Below are 19,512 nucleotides of genomic sequence, written 5' to 3'. Positions count from 1 at the left end.
CATGTAGAAATGCTAAGATACTGTATGTATATTTCCATAAAACCTGCATCTCAGCTTTGTGACATAGTCGATGAAAAAGCCTGTTTTTCCCATTTTCCCCAAACGCATTTTCCAAAAATTTGCTTTTTTCCTAGTAATATTCCTTCATTAATTTCAATTCTACTCTACTAAAGTTATTAACAGTATTGCATTTTGTTGGCCCCCGGGCTGCACTTTGGTTTCCCTGATTTTGTTTCCCGGCATAGTCGTCCAACAGCAAGCCGGTTATGCCGAGTTTTTTCCATTTTTCAAAGGGGAGGTTAAATGAGTGTGGTTTTAATTAGACGAGCTCCAAGCCTTGGGCACCTTTTTGTTGTTTCAACATGCATGACAATGAGAACGCAGCAAGAAGAAAGACGCAATACAGATAAAGAATTCAATTAATCTTGTGAAAATATTCAACTGGAGGCGGCTGAATCCGCACTCAATATCCATCACTTCTGCAGCCAGGCCACCGTAATCGTTTTTGTTCCGGCGCCGGCGTGATAAATAGAATCGATGGCTGTAATTTGATTTCCCTCGCTGTCAGCCTTCTGTTTACTCACTCAATGTCCGAGCTATGATCATGATTACGTTCTTAGCCAGGCTCTGGCTTCAAGGACTCGGACGGGATGGGTGGGGACCTCCGGCCATGCTGGTAGCTAAGTGGTAGATGGTGGCGGAATCAGACGGCTCTCGGGATCCGGCAGTGCAGACATGAATGTGTCACGAGTCAAATCTTTCGATTTTCTGCATTTGTGTGCACGCAGTTCTGCTTTCCTTTGGATGTGTACTTTGTGCTGCACGTGTGTATCGAACCGCTCCATACCGCCGTGAAATGGACGATACCGTAACCAAGTCACATGACATCAGTCAGCTGACAAAGTCCACTCCTGATTTGCTGTTAGTCCTCCGTGGCGAAGCGATCTGTTGCCTCTGCCGGTGGTTCGCAGTTTTATCAAAATTCACTCAAAGTAACTCAACAAATAAAATCCTCATTGCATTTATGCTTCTAAAATATTATTTTCCTCATACGTTAATTCTTGATTTTATTCTTTTTTTTTCCAATATTCCAACTGACTTTTTAAAAAAATGTTGTTAAAATGTCTATTTGCATATTTCACTTCCTTCTCTGAACATGTGTTCATTTAATTTCAATTTTTTTAATTTGTAATTTTTTTATTTACATTTTTACTTTCCAATTGTTAATTTTTTTCAGGGAATATTATGACTTTATTCTGATAACTTTGCCTAATGTTCCAAAAATTGCAACTTTTTTCATCATAACGACTTAAAAAAAGAAACGTTTTAAAATTAAATATTTTGACTTTATTCAACTGAAATATTTCTTCATATTACAACTTTTTAAAATGAGATTATGGATATTTTTTCCTTAATTTTGATTTTATTCTTGAAACGTAACTGCTGAATTTTGTTAGAATAAAAGTAAAAACACTTTACCCCCCCCCCCACTGCAGTATCAAATTGAATCGTGAATTTTCTGTCTTGTTGCATTTCTAGTAATTGTGTATTAATATTTTATTGAAAAAAAATAACCAAATACGGTACATTTGCGTCGACTTAATGGCCGCTGTAAAAAGTGTCTCAGGTAGAGAGCATGAGAAGCCCTGATGTGGATCATTGTGATGAACAGAAGAAAATAGTAAGCCTGCATGCTTCATATCCTTAAATTGGAGCCCCGGTGATGCTTTTTCTCACAATTAGACTTCAGTGTCTGTACTGGGGGAGATAACCGCACAATGGCCCCCACAAATCCCTCTATCACCTTATATGGACTCCCCCGTGTTTATAAATCTAGACATTAGTCGCCCCTCAAGGGAGAAATAAGGCTCCGTCTTCCTGCCAGCCATTATTGCAACAATAGAATAACAAGGGCTGTATATGTGCGCTGCTCTCCGTCTCCGCCTAATTGTTCTTGAATTATGGAGACGGAGTCGCCCAGATGCACGCTACATAACGCAATTATCTTCTTCTGTGGTTTCAGGGCAAAATCCTGTCAACGAAAGAAGTTGGCTTCTTTCCCAGCGACGCCGTGAAGCCGTGCCCTTGTGTAAGTCCGCCGGCTTTCCTCGTTCCTCAACATACCACAGACCGCGGGACATATGACCCTTTTTTACTCTGAATATTTTCACTTTATTTAGATGTTTTTAAAAATAATTTAGCAACTATTTCAACTTTTCCTCTCAGAATTATGGCTTATTTCTATAATTTGACTTTATTTTGCCAACTTTTTCTGCAACCTACAGCCTTTTGTTTTATGTTAGACCTTACAATAACTTATTTTAGTTTTAATAATTTTTAATTAAGTAAATTAATTTTAAATAGTAGATAAATTAAATTTATATTAAATTAATTAAAATTTTAAAATACATTTTTATTTTTATTACTACTAAAATTAAAACTTAAATTAATTAATTTATTAATTAATTAAATTAATACTAAAATTCTTTATTACGACATTCTTATAAAAGAAACTTTTTTTTTTTTAAATATTTTGACTATTTTGGGAAAGTTGGTGCTTATTATTTTTTAAAGCATACTTTGTCGACTTTCTACAGCTCCAACTTCTGACCCCCGGGGGTGCATGATAAAGAATTGTGAACTATGTCGCCTGTATCGGTAATAACCTCTTATCTCCGTGCACTCGGCTGTAAAGATAAGCCCGTTTATTGGCGACATAAAGGCACCTGAGCCAAACATCAGCGGGAACACCTCACGTACTGTGGATTTGGCGCCGCGGTGATGTCATATTTTGGACAGCGGCCATTGGAGGATGCTTCCTTCTTGAAAGTCATCAACAAAATTGGCTTTTTTTGTGTTTGTTGCAGGTCCCCAAGCCCATCGATTACTCCTCCCAACCATGGTAAGTTAACAAATTAGCTTCCGCTGCCTAATGAGATCATCAATAGGCAGGTAGAAGTCTTCCCTAAATCAGCTTTAAGGGACCCAACTAAGAAGACGGCAAATTGAGACTTTTCAGCCAGTAAACAACTCCAACATTCCCACATGGATGCATTGTTGGGATTTTATCCGCTTCCAAAACCATCCTTGAGCTTGTGTTCATTTCGGGGGTCCCAGGTTTGCGGGGCCCATGGAGCGACTCCAGGCGGAGGCAGAACTCATCAACCGGGTCAACAGCACCTACCTGGTTCGCCATCGCAGCAGAGAGTACACGGAGTACGCCATCAGCATCAAGTAAGTCAGTAAAACTGTTAGCTGACCCCCTTCCTCTTCGTGCCTTCGATGTCGTTACCGTACTGTCCTTATGCTCGGACTCTCACCACAGTCCACATTTGAGTTGTGTGTATGTGTCGCTAGTTCTCATTCAGTGGAATTAATCGAACCAGCAACCGGAAGGCTGGGAGACGACTTGAACGATGCCATTGTGCATACGATAAATGTTGCATGTGATTTGAACTTCCACCACTAGGGGGCAGCATTGATATTGGCTATTTTCAATGGGAAAATAAGGATGGGAAATTTTTGATTTTTTTTTATGCTTATAAGACAACTAGCCATTCCATCCTGTAGAATTGATGGAAACATGCTTTTCCACCACTAGGGGGCGTCATTTAGCCATTCATTCAGAGAAAATACACTAAATGTGAGTGTTTTTAAAGTCCTAATTGGAATAAATATAAATGTTACATGTTAAAACTTCTCAGTATTCTTGGCAGCACACGGAAAACGTGTGTTGCCACGACACTTTACAACTGGGGGGGTCCGGAGCAGACAACCATGACTCCTTTGTCGCGTTAAATAAAAGGACAAAGACCACAAAGGTGAATAATCTGGAGTAGAGCAAGACTATGAATGACAAATAAGCCAATGGGGGGGGTGTTAGTTCCCTGGATCACCCATCACCGGCACGTCACCCACCCTTAGGACCCCCCGCATGCCATTATGGCGTCCACGGGGGGGCCAGGGCCCGGCCACCGATCGATGGCGGTGATCAGGGAGGGAAATTACACTCATAACTTATTCAATGGCCCGCAGGTACAACAACGACGTGAAGCACATCAAGATTCTGACCAAGGAGGGCTGCTTCCACATCGCCGAGAATAAGACGTTCAGGAGCATATTTGTGAGTCTGTTCAGACCCTTTCTTCTTTTTTCACCCCCCCCCCCCATTCCACCACTGCATTTCATGAATAAATCATTGCCTTCATTAATGAAGTGTCAAAACAGGATTTTTATTTTAGCAGGGTGCACAAAAATAATAACTATTAGGGACGCGTTTACCGTGGCCTGAGGGCTTTGGGCATCATTGGGTACGTCCGGCATTGGACTCACCACTTGTGCCGTATACACCACCTATACCGCTTTTACACCATTAGGATTTGATACTCAACACTTTATATGCAAGATTTCTGAAAATACATTGGAACTTGCTTGGTTTAAAATAAAACAAAAAAATATAGACATTTTTTTTTATAAAAATGTAAACAATTAAAAAAAATTAATAAAATGGGAGAATAAAAAAAATCTGTTTGGAAGTACATTTAAATATTTTATAAAAATAAAAAAATGTGGCTTAAAAAAAAACTTGGCTAAAATAAAAGGAAATTAAATATAAACTGTTAATTTTACAATTTTTAATTAAAGATAAATAAATGTAATATAATGTATATATATGTAAATATCTAAATATAGTAGCCATATAATATGAATTTGTGTACATTTTGTAATTATATTAAAAATTGAATTAATAGAAATAATTCAAATAACGAAAATATAATATACATTCAATGTAAGATAATACACCAAAATAGAGTAGAATACACCTATATACAAGGGTGTGTGTATGTGTTCCTACATTAAATAGCTGCTATAAAATGACTTGGCCATAATGTCAGCATGAAAACATACAACTTATGCCTCCCAACTACACTACAAGAAAGAATAATTTCATTCTTGTGGTTGAATGTCTTCTTTGTGTGTGTATGTGTGTCCAGGAGCTGATTGAGTACTACAAACACCACTCCCTGAGGGAAGGCTTTCGAAGTCTGGACACCACGCTGCAGTATCCATACCGGGAAGTGGAGAACTTGACCATGCATCGCTTCAACCGCTCCGGCAGCAACAGTAAGTCCACTTGAGGAGGCGGGAAAGAAAGCGCCACAAAACACGGCAACATGCTTATGACTTTGATCCGTGTGGCCTTTTCAGCGTACTTTCAATAAAAAGGTCACAGGGAGTCAGTTTAAGAGAGATTCCAAAAGGTTAAGAACCGTTCTTTTTCCCCTCAGTGGGACTTTTGTACCTGAAGTAATCGGGTTGGAAAGGTTGGGCTTTTCACGTTTTGGTACCATCTACTTTCAGTCATTAACATTTATCGATGATTACTGGTGTTTGTTTGAACACATCTTGTTAGATTTCCCATTTCTCACAAGAACACGTCAAGTCTGCGAGCCCCACGGAACGTTTTTTTTTTTTTTTTTTTTTGGCAGATCTGACATTTTTTTTCCCCCCTCTCTGCCGACCTTTCAAAGTGTTGACGGTTCGCGCTCCCACCTTGCATCTCTCGACCGTCGTTCCTCCAGCTCGGCTCATTTCTCTGCCCACCGCTCTCGCTGTCTGCTGCGCTTTCTTCATCCCTTTTCCACGGCGCTTTCAACTCACGTGGGAGCGCGGTCTTCTCGGCTCGACTGTAAAAGCAACTCTTCCATCTCCACTGATTTTTCTTTATGGTCTCATTCCATTGGAAAACACTATTTGCAGTTTTCAGACCAAGTACTACAGAAAAGTTCCAGGGGAGTTCAATTATCTGCTTAAACCTCCAGGGGAATAACTCCTTTTGACTTTGAGGGCTGAATTAGCTAAAATGGTATTGTAGTCCCGACAAAAGGGTCATCTTATATATTTTTTCCATTTTTTGTGTATTTTTAACATACTAAATTTAAACAAAAATGAGTGCCCCCAATTTTTTTAATATTTTCCCAAACATTCTGCCTTTTTTTTTCTATTTTGGTTGTTTTTAAACTATTTTCCAAACATGTTTTGACTTTGTTGTAAAATCACAGCATTTTTTTTCTACTTTTTGCTATTTTTAGAATAATTTTCCAAATATATTTTATTTTCTCACAAAAATTCAGTAGGTATTTTTCCCCGTTTTGCAGATTTAAAATTTTTTTCCAACAATTTTGACAACTATTTTGACAAAATGATGCCAACTTTATCCATTTTCTTTTACCCCCTTTTTTTGTAAAAAACCTAAAATGTTTGATATTTTTTCTTATTTAGACTTCTTGTAAAATTATTGCTTATTTTTTTCCATTTTTGGAGCACAAATTACCTGGGGCCGCACTTTGGACACCCCTGACCAGGCATTCTGCATGCAAGCGTCTTCTCTTTGAATCAGAACGTCAAGTTTTTGCAGAACTGATGCTGGGTTTTCAGCAATATGTATTTTTCTTTTGCGTACTTCCTCTGCTCCTCTTCTTCTTCTGGTGTTGCCAACCTGGCTGAGCACCTCAACATAAAAGCGGCTTTCTTCTAGCGGCACGACTATTTGTAATTCAACACACGATGACAGTTTATGCTTGCCAAACAGCGCCCCCCCCCTCTCCTCCTTTTTTTTTTTTTACCTTGTCAGTCATTATCCATGCTAACGTCTGGAGAGTTTCGGGCTGCTAATCAGCGGCTGAATGAAAGAGGAACATAACTCTTTGGCGACTTGGACAAGAGCAGCTGCTGTCCGTCACTTTGAGCTCACATTTTAATGATCTTTTTGGGGAGTGAAGAGCAGCTGCAGGTAACCATAGTAACTCTTTGGATACGGATAACATGTCAATAAAGGAATTTCAATAAATCCAGGTAATAAAAAATATGATGGATAAATAAATATTTTGATGTAGTATTCATCCCCTGCCTTGTGCTTCAGGTGCGCATACGAGTACTAGACACTTAATGTTCAACTAGCATTAGCTTGTGTTCACTAATCGCTTTTGTTTTTGGAAATTCTGAGCATGTTTTTTTTTCTGATATATTTCCGTGTGGTAAAGCGTCACATTGGACTTTGGAAAAGTGGTTCACCTTTTCAAAAAAAGCTTCCACTGCACACAATGCGGCTGCCAAGCTGAGTCTTTCAAGCAACGCCAGTGGAAAAAAAAAGACGTTTAAACCCAGCGTGGGCACAGCCAGACTGAGCAACAGCGATCATCAATTGGTGGTTTTAGAAAGTCAAAGTATTTCTACTTTTCTTTTGTGAAGCGGGTACGCTGCTGCCTGGACGGCGTGCTGAGGGTCACATTGTTGGCAGGAGGAATGTTAACCGATTGTTGCTTTGGAAGAACACAAATGCTCCTTTGGGGTGAATTCATTGACTTGGAGGCAGGAAGTATCTGCGGCCAAACGACCTGAAAATAGAAATGAACGTAGACGGATTACTTTTCCTTGTTTATATACTGCGTTTTATTCTTCTTGAGTCGAGCACTTTGTAGTCTACAACAATGAAGCTGGTGGCGTTTTTAATCAAACGGGCGTGCCGCTCATGTCGACCTGGACGCCATTGGAGGCTGCTGAGCCGATTAGCGGTACTTTCAAAAAGCCACGTATTAACACAGGCCTGTTGACTTGGAAGTATTGAGAATTAGAGACCTTTAGACATGAAATAGCACCCCTATAGTCCCAGTTACATTCCTATTACTCAGTATAGTAGAGAAGATTTTTTAGAGTGAGATGTTTGTCCAAAAAGTCGTGAACTTGGTTTGTAGAACGTCTTTCAAGCAGAGGCTGTTGTGTTGTTTTGGAACCTCAAACATCTTTCTTTGCTTTTCTCTCCCTCTTCCAACATCGCCCTCTTCCCTCTTGCATCCCTGCCTGGCTTGCCCCGCCATAGCCCCATTGCTCTGCGGCCTCTCTTTTGTAACCCCCGCCGGCTACAGCTTTGTACCTCCTTCCTCTGCCCCCTTCTGGTCAGGTACAGCTATCACACTTCTTTCTGTGTCTGTCTGTCCAACGCCGTCCCTTTGAATGCATCACCTCAAACAGATCAGTCATGCTAGCTTGGCTTCCTTTTCTGGACAAAAGTATTTGGACACCATGGGCGATCACGCCTCAAGGGATGGTGGGAAACGTGAGTCATGTTTCTACAGTAAATTTGAAGCATAGAATTCTAAATTGTTGGCACGATGACACTCCAATATTTTACTATTTTATATATTGAGGCATTTTTGGAAGCTACAGTGTGGCTCACTTTGCCAAAGTCAACTAATGTAGGACACAAATTAAATAAATAAAGCATATCTACAGCTGTTTTATGGTAGTATTAGACCCGAAACGCATACAGGGGGTCCCTAAACCCCCAAAATGGTCAAATTACACATCTGTCTAATCAATATGGCAATATGGCAATATGTGGCATTTAGACTAAATTTGTCATTGAAATGCCTTTTCGCTTGAACCCGCCCCCTGGGTGTGTCACATCCTGTCCATGTATTGCGCTTTATACACTGTGGCATTGCCGAGTACATTTCGGAAGGTTTACAGTATGTGGCTCGCTTTGCTCCTGTGTGAGCGCGAGTGTGTGTCGGCCTGTCAAACCAAGAAGGTGTAAGTGTGCACCTCCTTGTCAGCCATTCCATCCCCACGGCCACGTCTGCAAAGGTCTGACATTCCATTTCCGCATGTCAGCCTCGCTTTCTGGACAAGTGAGAAGAGAGCCAGCGGCACCGTCAGCTGGGGGGGGGGCGCGCAGGCGGCATGGAAGCGCACTAACTAGCGAACCTGTTCCACCTGTGTCTCATAGCAGCCTAGTTACTGTAAAGTACAGGAAGCTAAATGCTAATACAAGCCCAAAACGCTAAAACACAAAAAGGTTTGCTGTGTTCGTGTGTGTCCGTGTGCTTTGGTGTTTTCATACAAATACACTCAACTAATGCTAACATGCTAATTCCTTGTCACCCATCCACAGTGTTTACACCCAAGGTGATCGGCGTGGCCATCGCCCGCTACGATTTCAGCTCACGTGACATGCGGGAGCTCTCGCTGCAGGAAGGCGACGTGGTGAAGATTTACACCAAGTCCGGAGCCAACGGGTGGTGGAGGGGGGAGGTCAACGGAAGGGTACGTTGTTCACACGTCCTTAAGGGAATTAATGCTCATTGCTCGTTGTGGTCAAAAGTGGCATAGCAGTGAATAATAAAGAACAAATAAAATAAAAATGGTTAAAAAAAAATAAAATAAAAATATACATCACATAAAAAAATCAATTGGATTTATGTAGTTTTTTTTCCATTTTTTTTCATTTTATGAATTTATTTTTTTTTATTTTACCTTTTATTGTATTTCTATCCCATTCAGGACATTTTAACTGTATTGGAATGGTCCCGATGGAGTATACCAATTCTAATGGCATAATAAAAAAATATAAAATGTGCCTAAATTTGGGAAGTAGACGTTCTTAAATTTAACTTTTTCGAGTTTTTTATTGTGGGATGCTCAGTTGTCTGCATAAACAGTTTTGGTTAAATCAGAGCTTTATTTTTGATATTCATGTCAACTTTTCTGCCTAATAGAATTCATAGCATAATTATTAGTATCGTCAGCAGTTAGCACCTGTCATCAATCAATGTCATCCGTTCTCCCGTTTAGATCGGCTGGTTTCCATCCACGTATGTGGAAGAAGGTGAGGAGTGAGCGGACCAATGAGGACCGGAAGACTTAAACCGGAACCAATCAGCTCAGAGCCAGCGAGGCCTTGTTGCTTTCACCCTCCTGAGGCCTTACAGAGCAAAGAGACACAGAAAAGGGCTGGAGAAGACGAGACGAGACGCCCATCCTTCCTGCCTGGCTAAGTACCTCCAGCATCCACCAGTAGCAGCTTGCCTGTCAGTGGGGCGGGCGGGCGGGCGGGCTCGCCAGCCGTAATTTCTCACCTCTTTCTGCCTGAGCCAGCCACACACCCCCCCTCTCGCCCTTCCCCGCCAAATCCCACCTGTTTGTTCTTGCCAACTTGGCGAGGAAAGCAGAAAGTCGGGCCCCCGCTCCTCCATTCATGCGTCCATTCACCTGCTTCTTGGAGGAATGGACTCATCCAAAGCGGAAGGACCGACGCGTCCTCGCATCCTCTTCCCACATGGCTGTGACCTTGCCCGCGTGTTTGTTCCGCAACGCCGGTGGGTTATTGATGACTCGGCGGCCCCGCGCTCGCACAGCAGCTCCCTCAGATTACGATCGCGGCGCTCTCACTCATACAGGAGATGGAAGATAAAGATGGCGTCGGCGCCTGCTGCCTGCAGTTGATGGCTCTTGTTCCTATTTTCCTCTCGCCGCTCACATTCTTTATCTCCGCAGCAGACTCTCGTGTTTTCGCTCGTGTTGGGCCGTTAGTGAGCCTCTCGCTTATCGCTGGCAGCTCCGGCGACAGGAGCTCGTCCGTGGGAGGCTTTATCTTAGTGGAGGTACTGCGAGCCGCAGTCTGGCTGCCACCTGACCCGCTAACATCAAATGTAAGCAAAGAAAACCACACATTTACCTTCCTTTGGCTGCTTTTTCTGCCCCTGTTTGAACTCGCATATGTTGGACCCGTCCATGCACTCCATAATTTAGCTTTTCTGCTCTTGGTACCCTGATATGGGACTTGAACATGACACCACACCTATGGAAATGGTATATGGTTAGTGTTGGATGTACCTTTTAAAGCCGCGGTCCCCAACCTTTTCACTTTGCATCACAGCACGCAACTGTGGTGCATTCAAGGACAACCAACTAAAAGTGGGGATGGTGACAAAAGTCCAACTGTGGGCTTCCGAGCAAACAGGGTGTTTAATTTTCCAAGGAAATAACCCTTACTTCCAACAGTATTTTCATTTCCATAAAATGTATTTGAAACATAATCACTGATTATTCATCGTTCAGAGAGCGATGGTTGGTGACCTCTACTTTAAAACACATTTGACTCAAGTTTATTGCAATTTCTCACCGTGGAAATAACATAAATCAAGTGCGTTGGACATGGGAATTCATGAGAAAGAAGTGGGAATTAATTGGAATATGGTGGAACACTGGAATGGCATGAGCAGACACAAAAATGTATTATACATTATATAGGAAATATACATTAAATTATATATTAAAGTGGAAGAAAATATATATTTTAATTCTATAACAATTCTAAATACATAAAATATACATATTAAAGTTATAAAAAATATATTAAATGTTATATAATTTTTTTTTACAAAATACAAACCTTTTCATAATTTTTTAAAATATTTTTTAATAACATTATGCAGCAAACCCCTGCATGTGTGGGTTTCCTCCCCCCATTCCAAAAACATGCTAGGTATGAATGTGAGTGTGAATGGTTGTTTGTCTATATGTGCCCTGTGATTGGCTGGCCACCAGTCCAGGATGTGCCCCTTGTGAGGATAAGCGGTAGTGAATGAATGAATGAATGAATATTATGCAGCAATATTATTTTTCATTCCCTTTACATTCACAGCTGCAGTCTTTTGGGAAATTCCCACCGTAGATTCTCATGATGTCCCATGTGTTCCCATGGAAATCTGAGTTTATCCGTCCTATCCAAGAGCTAAATGGAACAATATCTTTGGTTTGTGGCGCTATCATAGACTAGTGGCACAGGATATTTCTTTTTGAAATAGCTCTTTCCCCCCTTGTTCCGCAAATACTAACCTTTCTCCCACACGTCCACACCTGGCGTTTTAAACACATCCTCTATTAACCACAAGTGTGGAAATAAAGAAGCTAGCATATTTTTTTTGTGTTGATGGAAAGGAAAAAAGAAACATGTGGTGTTCACGTCGGAAGATATGCTGTGGATTATTCCGCACACATCATGGTCCAGAGGTGACATTGAGGACGAGTTACTTGTTAAGACTTTATGTGGTGAACAGATGGAATCCGCCTCTGGAAATACACCTCGGGGTGTCGTGACCTGGTGGCGAGTGAGCCCCCAGGCTATTGTGCCGCACGCTGATGGAGGAATGATTTCTATTTGGAAAGAATTAATGCTAACAATGCTTTTTTTTTTACTTGAATTGTGGCTCCAAATGTTTAGATGTATGTCCACAAGTGACCACTAGAGGGAAGCATCCTTCATTCCTGGGTCACCTTCATTTTGGCAAAGTTTGGAGATGACATCATCTGATTAGGAGGTTGTTTTTGTAAAAGCAAATCATTGCAGGGGAATTAGGAAAACCGGAAAGACAGAATGTGGAGATTCCTGTGAACTCCAAAATGTCTGCCCAATAAAAATCCCCCAGTGTTCCTCTGTCCTCCTGGGAGAACTGGAGTGGTCTCCTCTGCTAATCCACTCGCAGCTGAACTCTGATGGCGTCGTTATTTACAAGCGCAGATCTTCTTCCCACCAAAGTGTGCTTCCAGGTTCCCGCATACGGGAGGAAGGCTCAAGGGTATCGGCCATCTAATCGTTACACCATCTCATCACCTCCACGACCTCGTTGCATCCGTCTCTGTCCGCTCCTCTCTCGCTCGCCCGATGTCACACTCTTCTCTGCCTCACGCACGCTTTGGCCGTGTATCTTTAATCCAATCTCTGGCCTCCGTGTTCCGCACTGGCGGCTCTTCCTGCTGGATGGTGTGATGCTTCCGACCAAAGCAAAACATGGCAGCAGTTTTAGGGAGTTGACTTTGCGTACCAATCAGCCATGTGAGCTTTTACCCGAGATATCGCCAAGTTGGCGTCTAGTGTGTGCGTGTGTGTGTTCCATGTTATTGAACCAAAGATGTACGCTTTGTTTACTGGACACTCGCTATTGTCTCTTCCCACGGTACAACCGCTGTGGCCTGAAACAGCTCAGTCTTGTGTAGCATCCCCCCCCCCTGTACATTTTTACTGTATCATAATGTAATATATGTTTGTAGGATATAATAAAAATGTGTTGCTTCTAAGGTGCTGTTGCTCATTTATCTTTAGATTCTGGTATACTCGCTTCCTGTAGTATTGGTGCTGCTGTTTCTTTGTGCAGCCGCTGGACGCTACATGGTTTAAGAGGGGACAGACGGAAGCAAAACAAACCAGTTACAGAAGTAACATTTGTTGGCACCAGAGGTCAATTTTTTTTGCATGGATACATTTTTATTAGGACAAAGTATTATACTTTTACAAATAAAACCTAATACATAATATAATATATTTTTATATATATAATAAATGTTTTTAATAATTTTTTATTTAATTGAAAAAATATATAATGGAACATTTAAATGCACTTTCAAATTAATAGAAAAAAATACAGTAACAATACACATAAAATGCATAAAAATTAATGGCCAAAACCGAATAAGAATTTCGGTTTGACTTTCATGTAAGTGGATACATTTTTAAAATTTTTTTGTTTTTTGCAAAATCAATAAAAACCTGTGTAGCTCTGTCAGCACCATGGACAGCACCACTGCTCAGCTCTATTGCAGCCAAACACACCAATGTGACTTGGCCTTGCACAATACATTGTACTTTAACTGAGGAGTACTACACATACTACATGAGTACTTGAGTACTTCTATATGGGCTATGTCTTGTGTATTATGAATCTAAATAAAAGTATGTGAATAAATGGTCATGAATCATTATGAAATAATTAACACTGATCTCACGTCAGTGTCATGGCGTAGGAGGTGTGTTACCGTTACCTCCACAGGACTTAAATAACCCGCCGCCAGCGGGGGGTGTTTCTCGCCAGCTTATTGTCTAAAGTGTGAATATAGGTGTGCATTAAGATGGTCTCTTGTTGATGATAAACTATGGCATCTCTTCACTTCCTGTGTGAGCGTGCATGAATCCACGGTGCTAACTAAGTTGTGTCTATTAAAAGACACACAATAGGATTTTTTTTTTTTTGGTGGTGGTCGCTTTGGCCATCTGCTGCCCGCTCACCTGCTGTCACACAAGATTCAAACTCGGGCACTGAAATGATCAGCAGGCAGCGATGCCTCCCGTGTCCACCAGGCGGACGTAGACTTGCCCCCCCTCCAGCTGAGACTGGGCCACCAGTGGAACAGATGGCTGGTGACATCAGCAAATATTCTCTCTTGACTCCGAGTTGGAAAGTGAGCTTGGCTTTGCTGAAAGAGTTTGGGAATCGTTTCTTTTTTGCAGCCAACTAGCACAATTAGCCTCGGCCTCCAGGATTTGGGGGGCTGTTTTTGGGATTGTGGTGCCTGCGATGGTGCGCTAAAAGTTGTCATTTTTTCAATAATATTGCATCAGCCGAGCACATTTTCCTCCAGGTTCATGCAAGACCTTTTTTTGAGTGTTTGAGTGATTTGTGTTTTTTATGTTAAGAAAGTGAAAGTTGATGTGTGTGTTAATAAGACATAAGACATAACATGGACTTATACATGGTAGCACGCAAAGACTTCCTTGTTGTTCCTTTGCTTCCGGTTGTCAGGCTCTGACTCTTGTGTTGAGTTTCCTGTTTTGTGCTCTTATTTTGTATTTACTGTTTTTCACCATTGTCAGCAACTTTACTTTTGATTGGTTAATGCCTCGGCACACCTGGCACTGATTGGTGAGCTGTTCATCTCATCTCACTGCGAGTTGCTGATTCATGGCGGGTGCTGCTTCTCCTTTGAGTGGCGGTAAACTACATTTTTATGGATTCATTCCTAAATGGGACACTATATAGTATGGAGGGTGGGAGCGAGTATTTGTTTTTCCTTTTAATTGTGGTAATTGTTTTTATTCTGTAAAGCACTTTGTGTTGCATGTCTTTGCAGGAAAAGTGCTATACAAATAAAGTTGATTTGATTAGATTTTTGATACTGGGCTAAAACGTGCAAAACCAGCAAAGAAACCACGTGAAACTTCAACTTGACTCTCTGGTGTCCGTTTACAACACCAAACTACAATCATTTGCGTCGTCTAATCCCGCAGACAGCCTCATTCCTCCTGCAAACTCTTTATTTTTTATGATTTCCAGAGTGCAAATCTCATAAGGTCTCCCATATTTTGACTTGTGCAGCACTCCGCATTTGCCAGACTATTTCTCAGCGTGGCTCGTGCTTTCTCAAGGTTTATTGCTGTCTTTTGGGGCCACGAGGGAGTCATCATCGCTGCCAGACGGCACGGCTGCTGTGCAAATATCAAGCGGCACCCCTCCCCTCTCTCCACAGTACCCCCATCCTACACTACCCCATGCTCGTTTTCCTGGAGACTATCAGCGCTACATAAACACTGAGGTGCAGGTTACAGAACACACTCAGACAGCTCATCACCATAAACGACTCACATCCGCTCTCGCATATTGGGATTCGGCCCTACAGAATATTTCAAGTACACCTGCTGTGTATTTTTACCCTTGCCTTATAGCACGTGGTTGCAGCTTTACATTGCTCCTGAGTGTGTGTAGGGTGACTGTATTCGGCGTGAAACCAAGGCGTACACCCATGCATTGGGAAAGCAAGATCCTGTTGTAGGCTCCTTTATAAGCAATAATGATAACAGATGGCGGCACAAACATTGCCTGCAAAAAAAAAAAAAAAGATTTGCATGTTCAAAAAGTGGTGAAAAACATTTCTTGCTTGAGGATTCAGTGCATTTTGATGTTTTATTTGTGGGATTTAGCACATTCTGCTGTTTGGTTTCTTAAAAGGGGACCATGCAACTCGCTCCAAATTTCCCAAAAAATCTAAAAACACCACCAAGGCGCCCATTTAACATTTTATGTTGACTTCATCCAGTTGAGGTACATCTTTATTTTACAATCCCTCTGGAGGCGGGATGCCCCAGGAGGCATAATTTCAAGCTGAGGGGGGAAGTTACACACACCCCTCATTTACCAACATTGTATCAACTGGTAAGGCAACGCCCTATCACTTTTTTCCTAGCAGGACCGACTGGGATTTGAACACAGTTCTCCAGCACCATGAATCTGTGGTGCTACCAATGGAGCTAATCAGCTGGCAAGGATGCTTCCTCTTATAACGGAGGTGATGAACACCATACATAGTCTCCAGGTCCAACATGTATCGTCATCACTTCTGCATGCTTACCTGGTGTCATGGCCTGTGTAGGTTCTCACGTGACAGTTTGTCTATAAACTCCCTCACTCCCTCACTGGGTTTTAGTTTCCGTTTTGGATGCTCTTGTTTTGTATTTGACTTCCTGTTCCTGTGCCTTGTCTTCCTTGGTTGTGCTAATCACCCACACCTGCTCCTAATTACTCCTGTCTATTTAGTTCAGGTGTGTGCTTTTCCTGGTGTGGGTTCATTATCATTTGTCTGTCTACCTTCCTGAGTTGCTTTGGCCTGCTGCTGCTATCATAGCACACAATAAGTATTTTTACCTGCATTTGATCCTGTTCTCTGCATCCTGGAGTTGAACCGTAAAGCTCTCAAGCCCGACCGTGACAGAATGATCCCACCAGACAACGACCTCGCAGAGATGGACTTCTGGACCCTGCATGTCGACAAGGCAATGGAGGAGCAGTGTGCACAATTCACTCCAGAGGAGCTGGAGGATCCGGACGGGGAACCCTCACACCCATAAACGGCAGAAAATGCCAGTTATTGAGGGTGCTGAAAAAAAAACATAAGGGGTTAGGATATGGTTTTTGTTTTTTTTTTTTCTTTTCAACTTCCTTCTAATGCACTTTTCTGGTCAAAAAAACAGGGGAAACCTCACACACACTCAACATGGGGGCCAGTAGAGCCCCAAAATGGCATAAAATGCCAATGTTTGAGGGCGCTCATTTTTGAAAAAAAACATAAGGGGTTATGTTGTTTTTTTCAACTTCCTTCTAATGCACTTTTCTGGTCAAAAACGAAGGGACACCTCACACACACTATACAGGGGGCCCAGTAGAGCCCCAAAATGGCATAAAATGCCAATGTTTGAGCGTGCTTTTTTTTTTTAAAAAACGTAAGGGGTTATGTTGTTTTTTCAACTTGCTTCTAATGCACTTTTCTGGTCAAAAAAAACAGGAAAAACCTCACACACAGCCAACAGGGGGCCCAGTAGAGCCCCAAAATGGCATAAAATGCCAATGTTTGAGGGTGCTGATTTGGGAAAAAAAACAAAAAAACATAAGGGGTTAATATGTTGTTTTTTTTCAGTTTTTTCAACTTCCTTCTAATGCACTTTTCTGGTCAAAAAACGGGAAACCTCACACACACCCAACAGGGGGCCCAGTAAAGCCCCAAAATGGCATAAAATGCCAATGTTTGAGGGTGCTCATTTAAAAAAAAACTAAAAAAAACTAAGGGTTTAGTATGTTGTTTTTTTTTTTTACTTGCTTCTTATGCACTTTTCTGGTCAAAACAGAGGAAACGTCACACACACTCAACAGGGGGCCCAGAAGAGCCCAAAAATGGCATCAAATGCCAATGTTTGATTAAAAGTGCTGATTAAAAAAAAAAACCCAAGGGTTTAGTATGTTGTTTTTTTCAGTTTTTTCAACTTGCTTCTAATGCACTTTTCTGGTGAAAAAAACAGGGGAAACCTCACACATACCCAACAGGGGCCCCCAGACAACCGGGGTCGGGAACCTTTTTGGCAAAGAGGAAGTGACATTTCTTTTCAAAATGGCAAAACCTTCCGGGCCCAACGCTACCAATGATCCTGTAGTCCATTTCTGCGTTTTCCCCGATGTCCATGTCCACGGCCCGGAAGTCAGGCTGAAAAAAACGACATGACATGATTTTTGGCAAAAACCCACCACCTCTAACACTACCACTTTATGACTGTTTTTGACATGATGTAAAGCAAAAGATTCATGGTGCGGGGGAACTGTAGTCCTCACCTCTGTTATAACATCATAGTGTTTGCCAGATGCATAGCTCAACTGGTAGCACCACAGATTCATGGTGCAGGGGAGCAAGGTTCAATACCCGCTGAGGTCAAGTGTTGTTGTTGCTGGTTTTAACATTTCCCCAGGTTCAGCATTTATCGTAGTCATCACCTCCGTTATAACATCATGGTGTTTGCCAGAAGGATAGCTCAACTGGTAGCACCACAGGATCATGGTGCAGGGGAGCGAGGTTCAATACCCGGTAAGGGCAACTGCAGTTGGTGCTTGTTTTAAATTTCTCCAGCACCTATCGTACTCATGACCTCCGTTATATCATAAGGTCTATTTGCCGACCTTGTGGCCCAGGTGATAGCACCGCTGATTCATGGTGTGGGAGTTCTTGGTTCAAATCCCAGCATTGGTTGTTCAAACAAAAGAATATCTTTCAAAAATCTTATTTAAAGATTTAAATTTTTTTTATAAAAGCCAGCTGACTATGCCTATCCACCCAGCGCGCGACCTCCCTCACGACCGCCATGCCCCACCCCCCCCTCCCCACCTCGCCACCCTCCTCCCCTCCGGCCAACCCCCACTATACGTTTTTGCGCTCACTTAACTCCACCTACTTCTCTTTTATGTTGACTTCATCCAGTTGAGGCACATATTTATTTAACAATCCCTCAAGAGGCAGGATCATTTTGGAGGCGGGATCCCGCATAATTTCAAGTTGAGGGGGGAAGTTACACACACCCCTCATTGTGCCGACTGGGAAGGCAACACCCTATCACTTTTGGTTTTTTTTTTTTGGACCGACTAGGATTTGAACACAGTACTCCAGCACCATGAATCTGTGGTGCTACCAATGGAGCTAGTCAGCTGGCAGAGATTCAGGATGTTATAACGGAGGTGATGACTACGATAGGTGCTGGAACTGGACAAATGGCAAAATGACCCATACTTGCATTGACCGGGTATTGAACCTCACGCCCCTGCACCATGAATCTGTGGTGCTACCAATGGAGCTAGTCAGCTTGCAGACATTTGTGATGTCATAAGGGAGGTGATGACTACGATAGGTGCTACATGTCTACATGTAGAAATTGAAAAACCAACACAAACCAACTGGCCCTATCAGCTGAGCCACTTAGCATCTGCATGGGGGGGTGATGACCACGATATACGGTTGCCACGAAATAGCAAACTGAAGACAAAACTTTCTCTGTCGGGGTATTGAACCCGAATCCACTGCACCATGACCCACTGTTGCTACCAATTGCGCCAGGCAGCTGGTATAAATGAACGATGTCATAACTTGGGTATTGAACCCTTTGCCCCTAAAACATGACACAGGGTTGCTACGAACTGAGCTAGCCTGATGGCAAGCAAGTGCGCTTTTATAACAGAGTTGATGATCACAATTCATGGTGGACCTGCGGAATAGCAAAAATGGCCACCTCACATTGTCTGCCCAGGTATTGAACCCTGCACCCCCACAACCACAACACAGGGTTGCTATTAACTGAGCTAGCCAGTGGCTTAAAAAGCACAATTTTATAAAGGAGGTGATTACTGGGCTCTATGCTGGACATGGAGAAAAATGCAAAATAGCAAAATGACCAACACCATGCATTGAACCCTGATACCCTGGGTGGGCATTAAACCCTGATCCTCTGCCCACGACAAAAAATACCAAAGAAGATTTTTATTTGTATATTTATTTTTTTCAAAGATGTGGAAGAGCAGTTGGCTTCAAACT

At 42.1% G+C, this 19,512-nt stretch overlaps 1 protein-coding gene across 2 annotated transcripts in view; it reads left to right on the top strand.

Annotated features, from left to right (window-relative positions):
- vav3a (vav 3 guanine nucleotide exchange factor a) overlaps window positions 1-12,926 on the top strand; it is a 50,754-nt gene extending 37,828 nt beyond the window's left edge. Inside the window, exons 21-28 of one of the 2 annotated variants that reach the window (XM_058060136.2) lie at window positions 2,024-2,089; window positions 2,868-2,902; window positions 3,118-3,234; window positions 4,036-4,123; window positions 4,995-5,124; window positions 7,880-7,960; window positions 8,954-9,105; window positions 9,634-12,926. In XM_058060136.2, the coding sequence (XP_057916119.2) occupies window positions 2,024-2,089; window positions 2,868-2,902; window positions 3,118-3,234; window positions 4,036-4,123; window positions 4,995-5,124; window positions 7,880-7,960; window positions 8,954-9,105; window positions 9,634-9,678 (714 nt within the window). In that variant the 3' untranslated portion in view covers window positions 9,679-12,926. The remainder of the gene's footprint in view (window positions 1-2,023; window positions 2,090-2,867; window positions 2,903-3,117; window positions 3,235-4,035; window positions 4,124-4,994; window positions 5,125-7,879; window positions 7,961-8,953; window positions 9,106-9,633) is intronic. The other variant, XM_058060137.2, reaches the window with a different exon arrangement.
- The last annotated feature ends 6,586 nt before the right edge of the window (window positions 12,927-19,512 follow it).

This window comes from Doryrhamphus excisus, linkage group LG5, assembly GCF_037039965.1.
Source record: "Doryrhamphus excisus strain RoL-2023G ecotype Guam linkage group LG5, RoL_Dexc_Guam_v1.1, whole genome shotgun sequence".
NCBI lineage: Eukaryota > Metazoa > Chordata > Actinopteri > Syngnathiformes > Syngnathidae > Doryrhamphus > Doryrhamphus excisus.
Note: the sequence above shows the minus strand (reverse complement) of the source record. Positions and strands in the feature narration are given on the sequence as shown.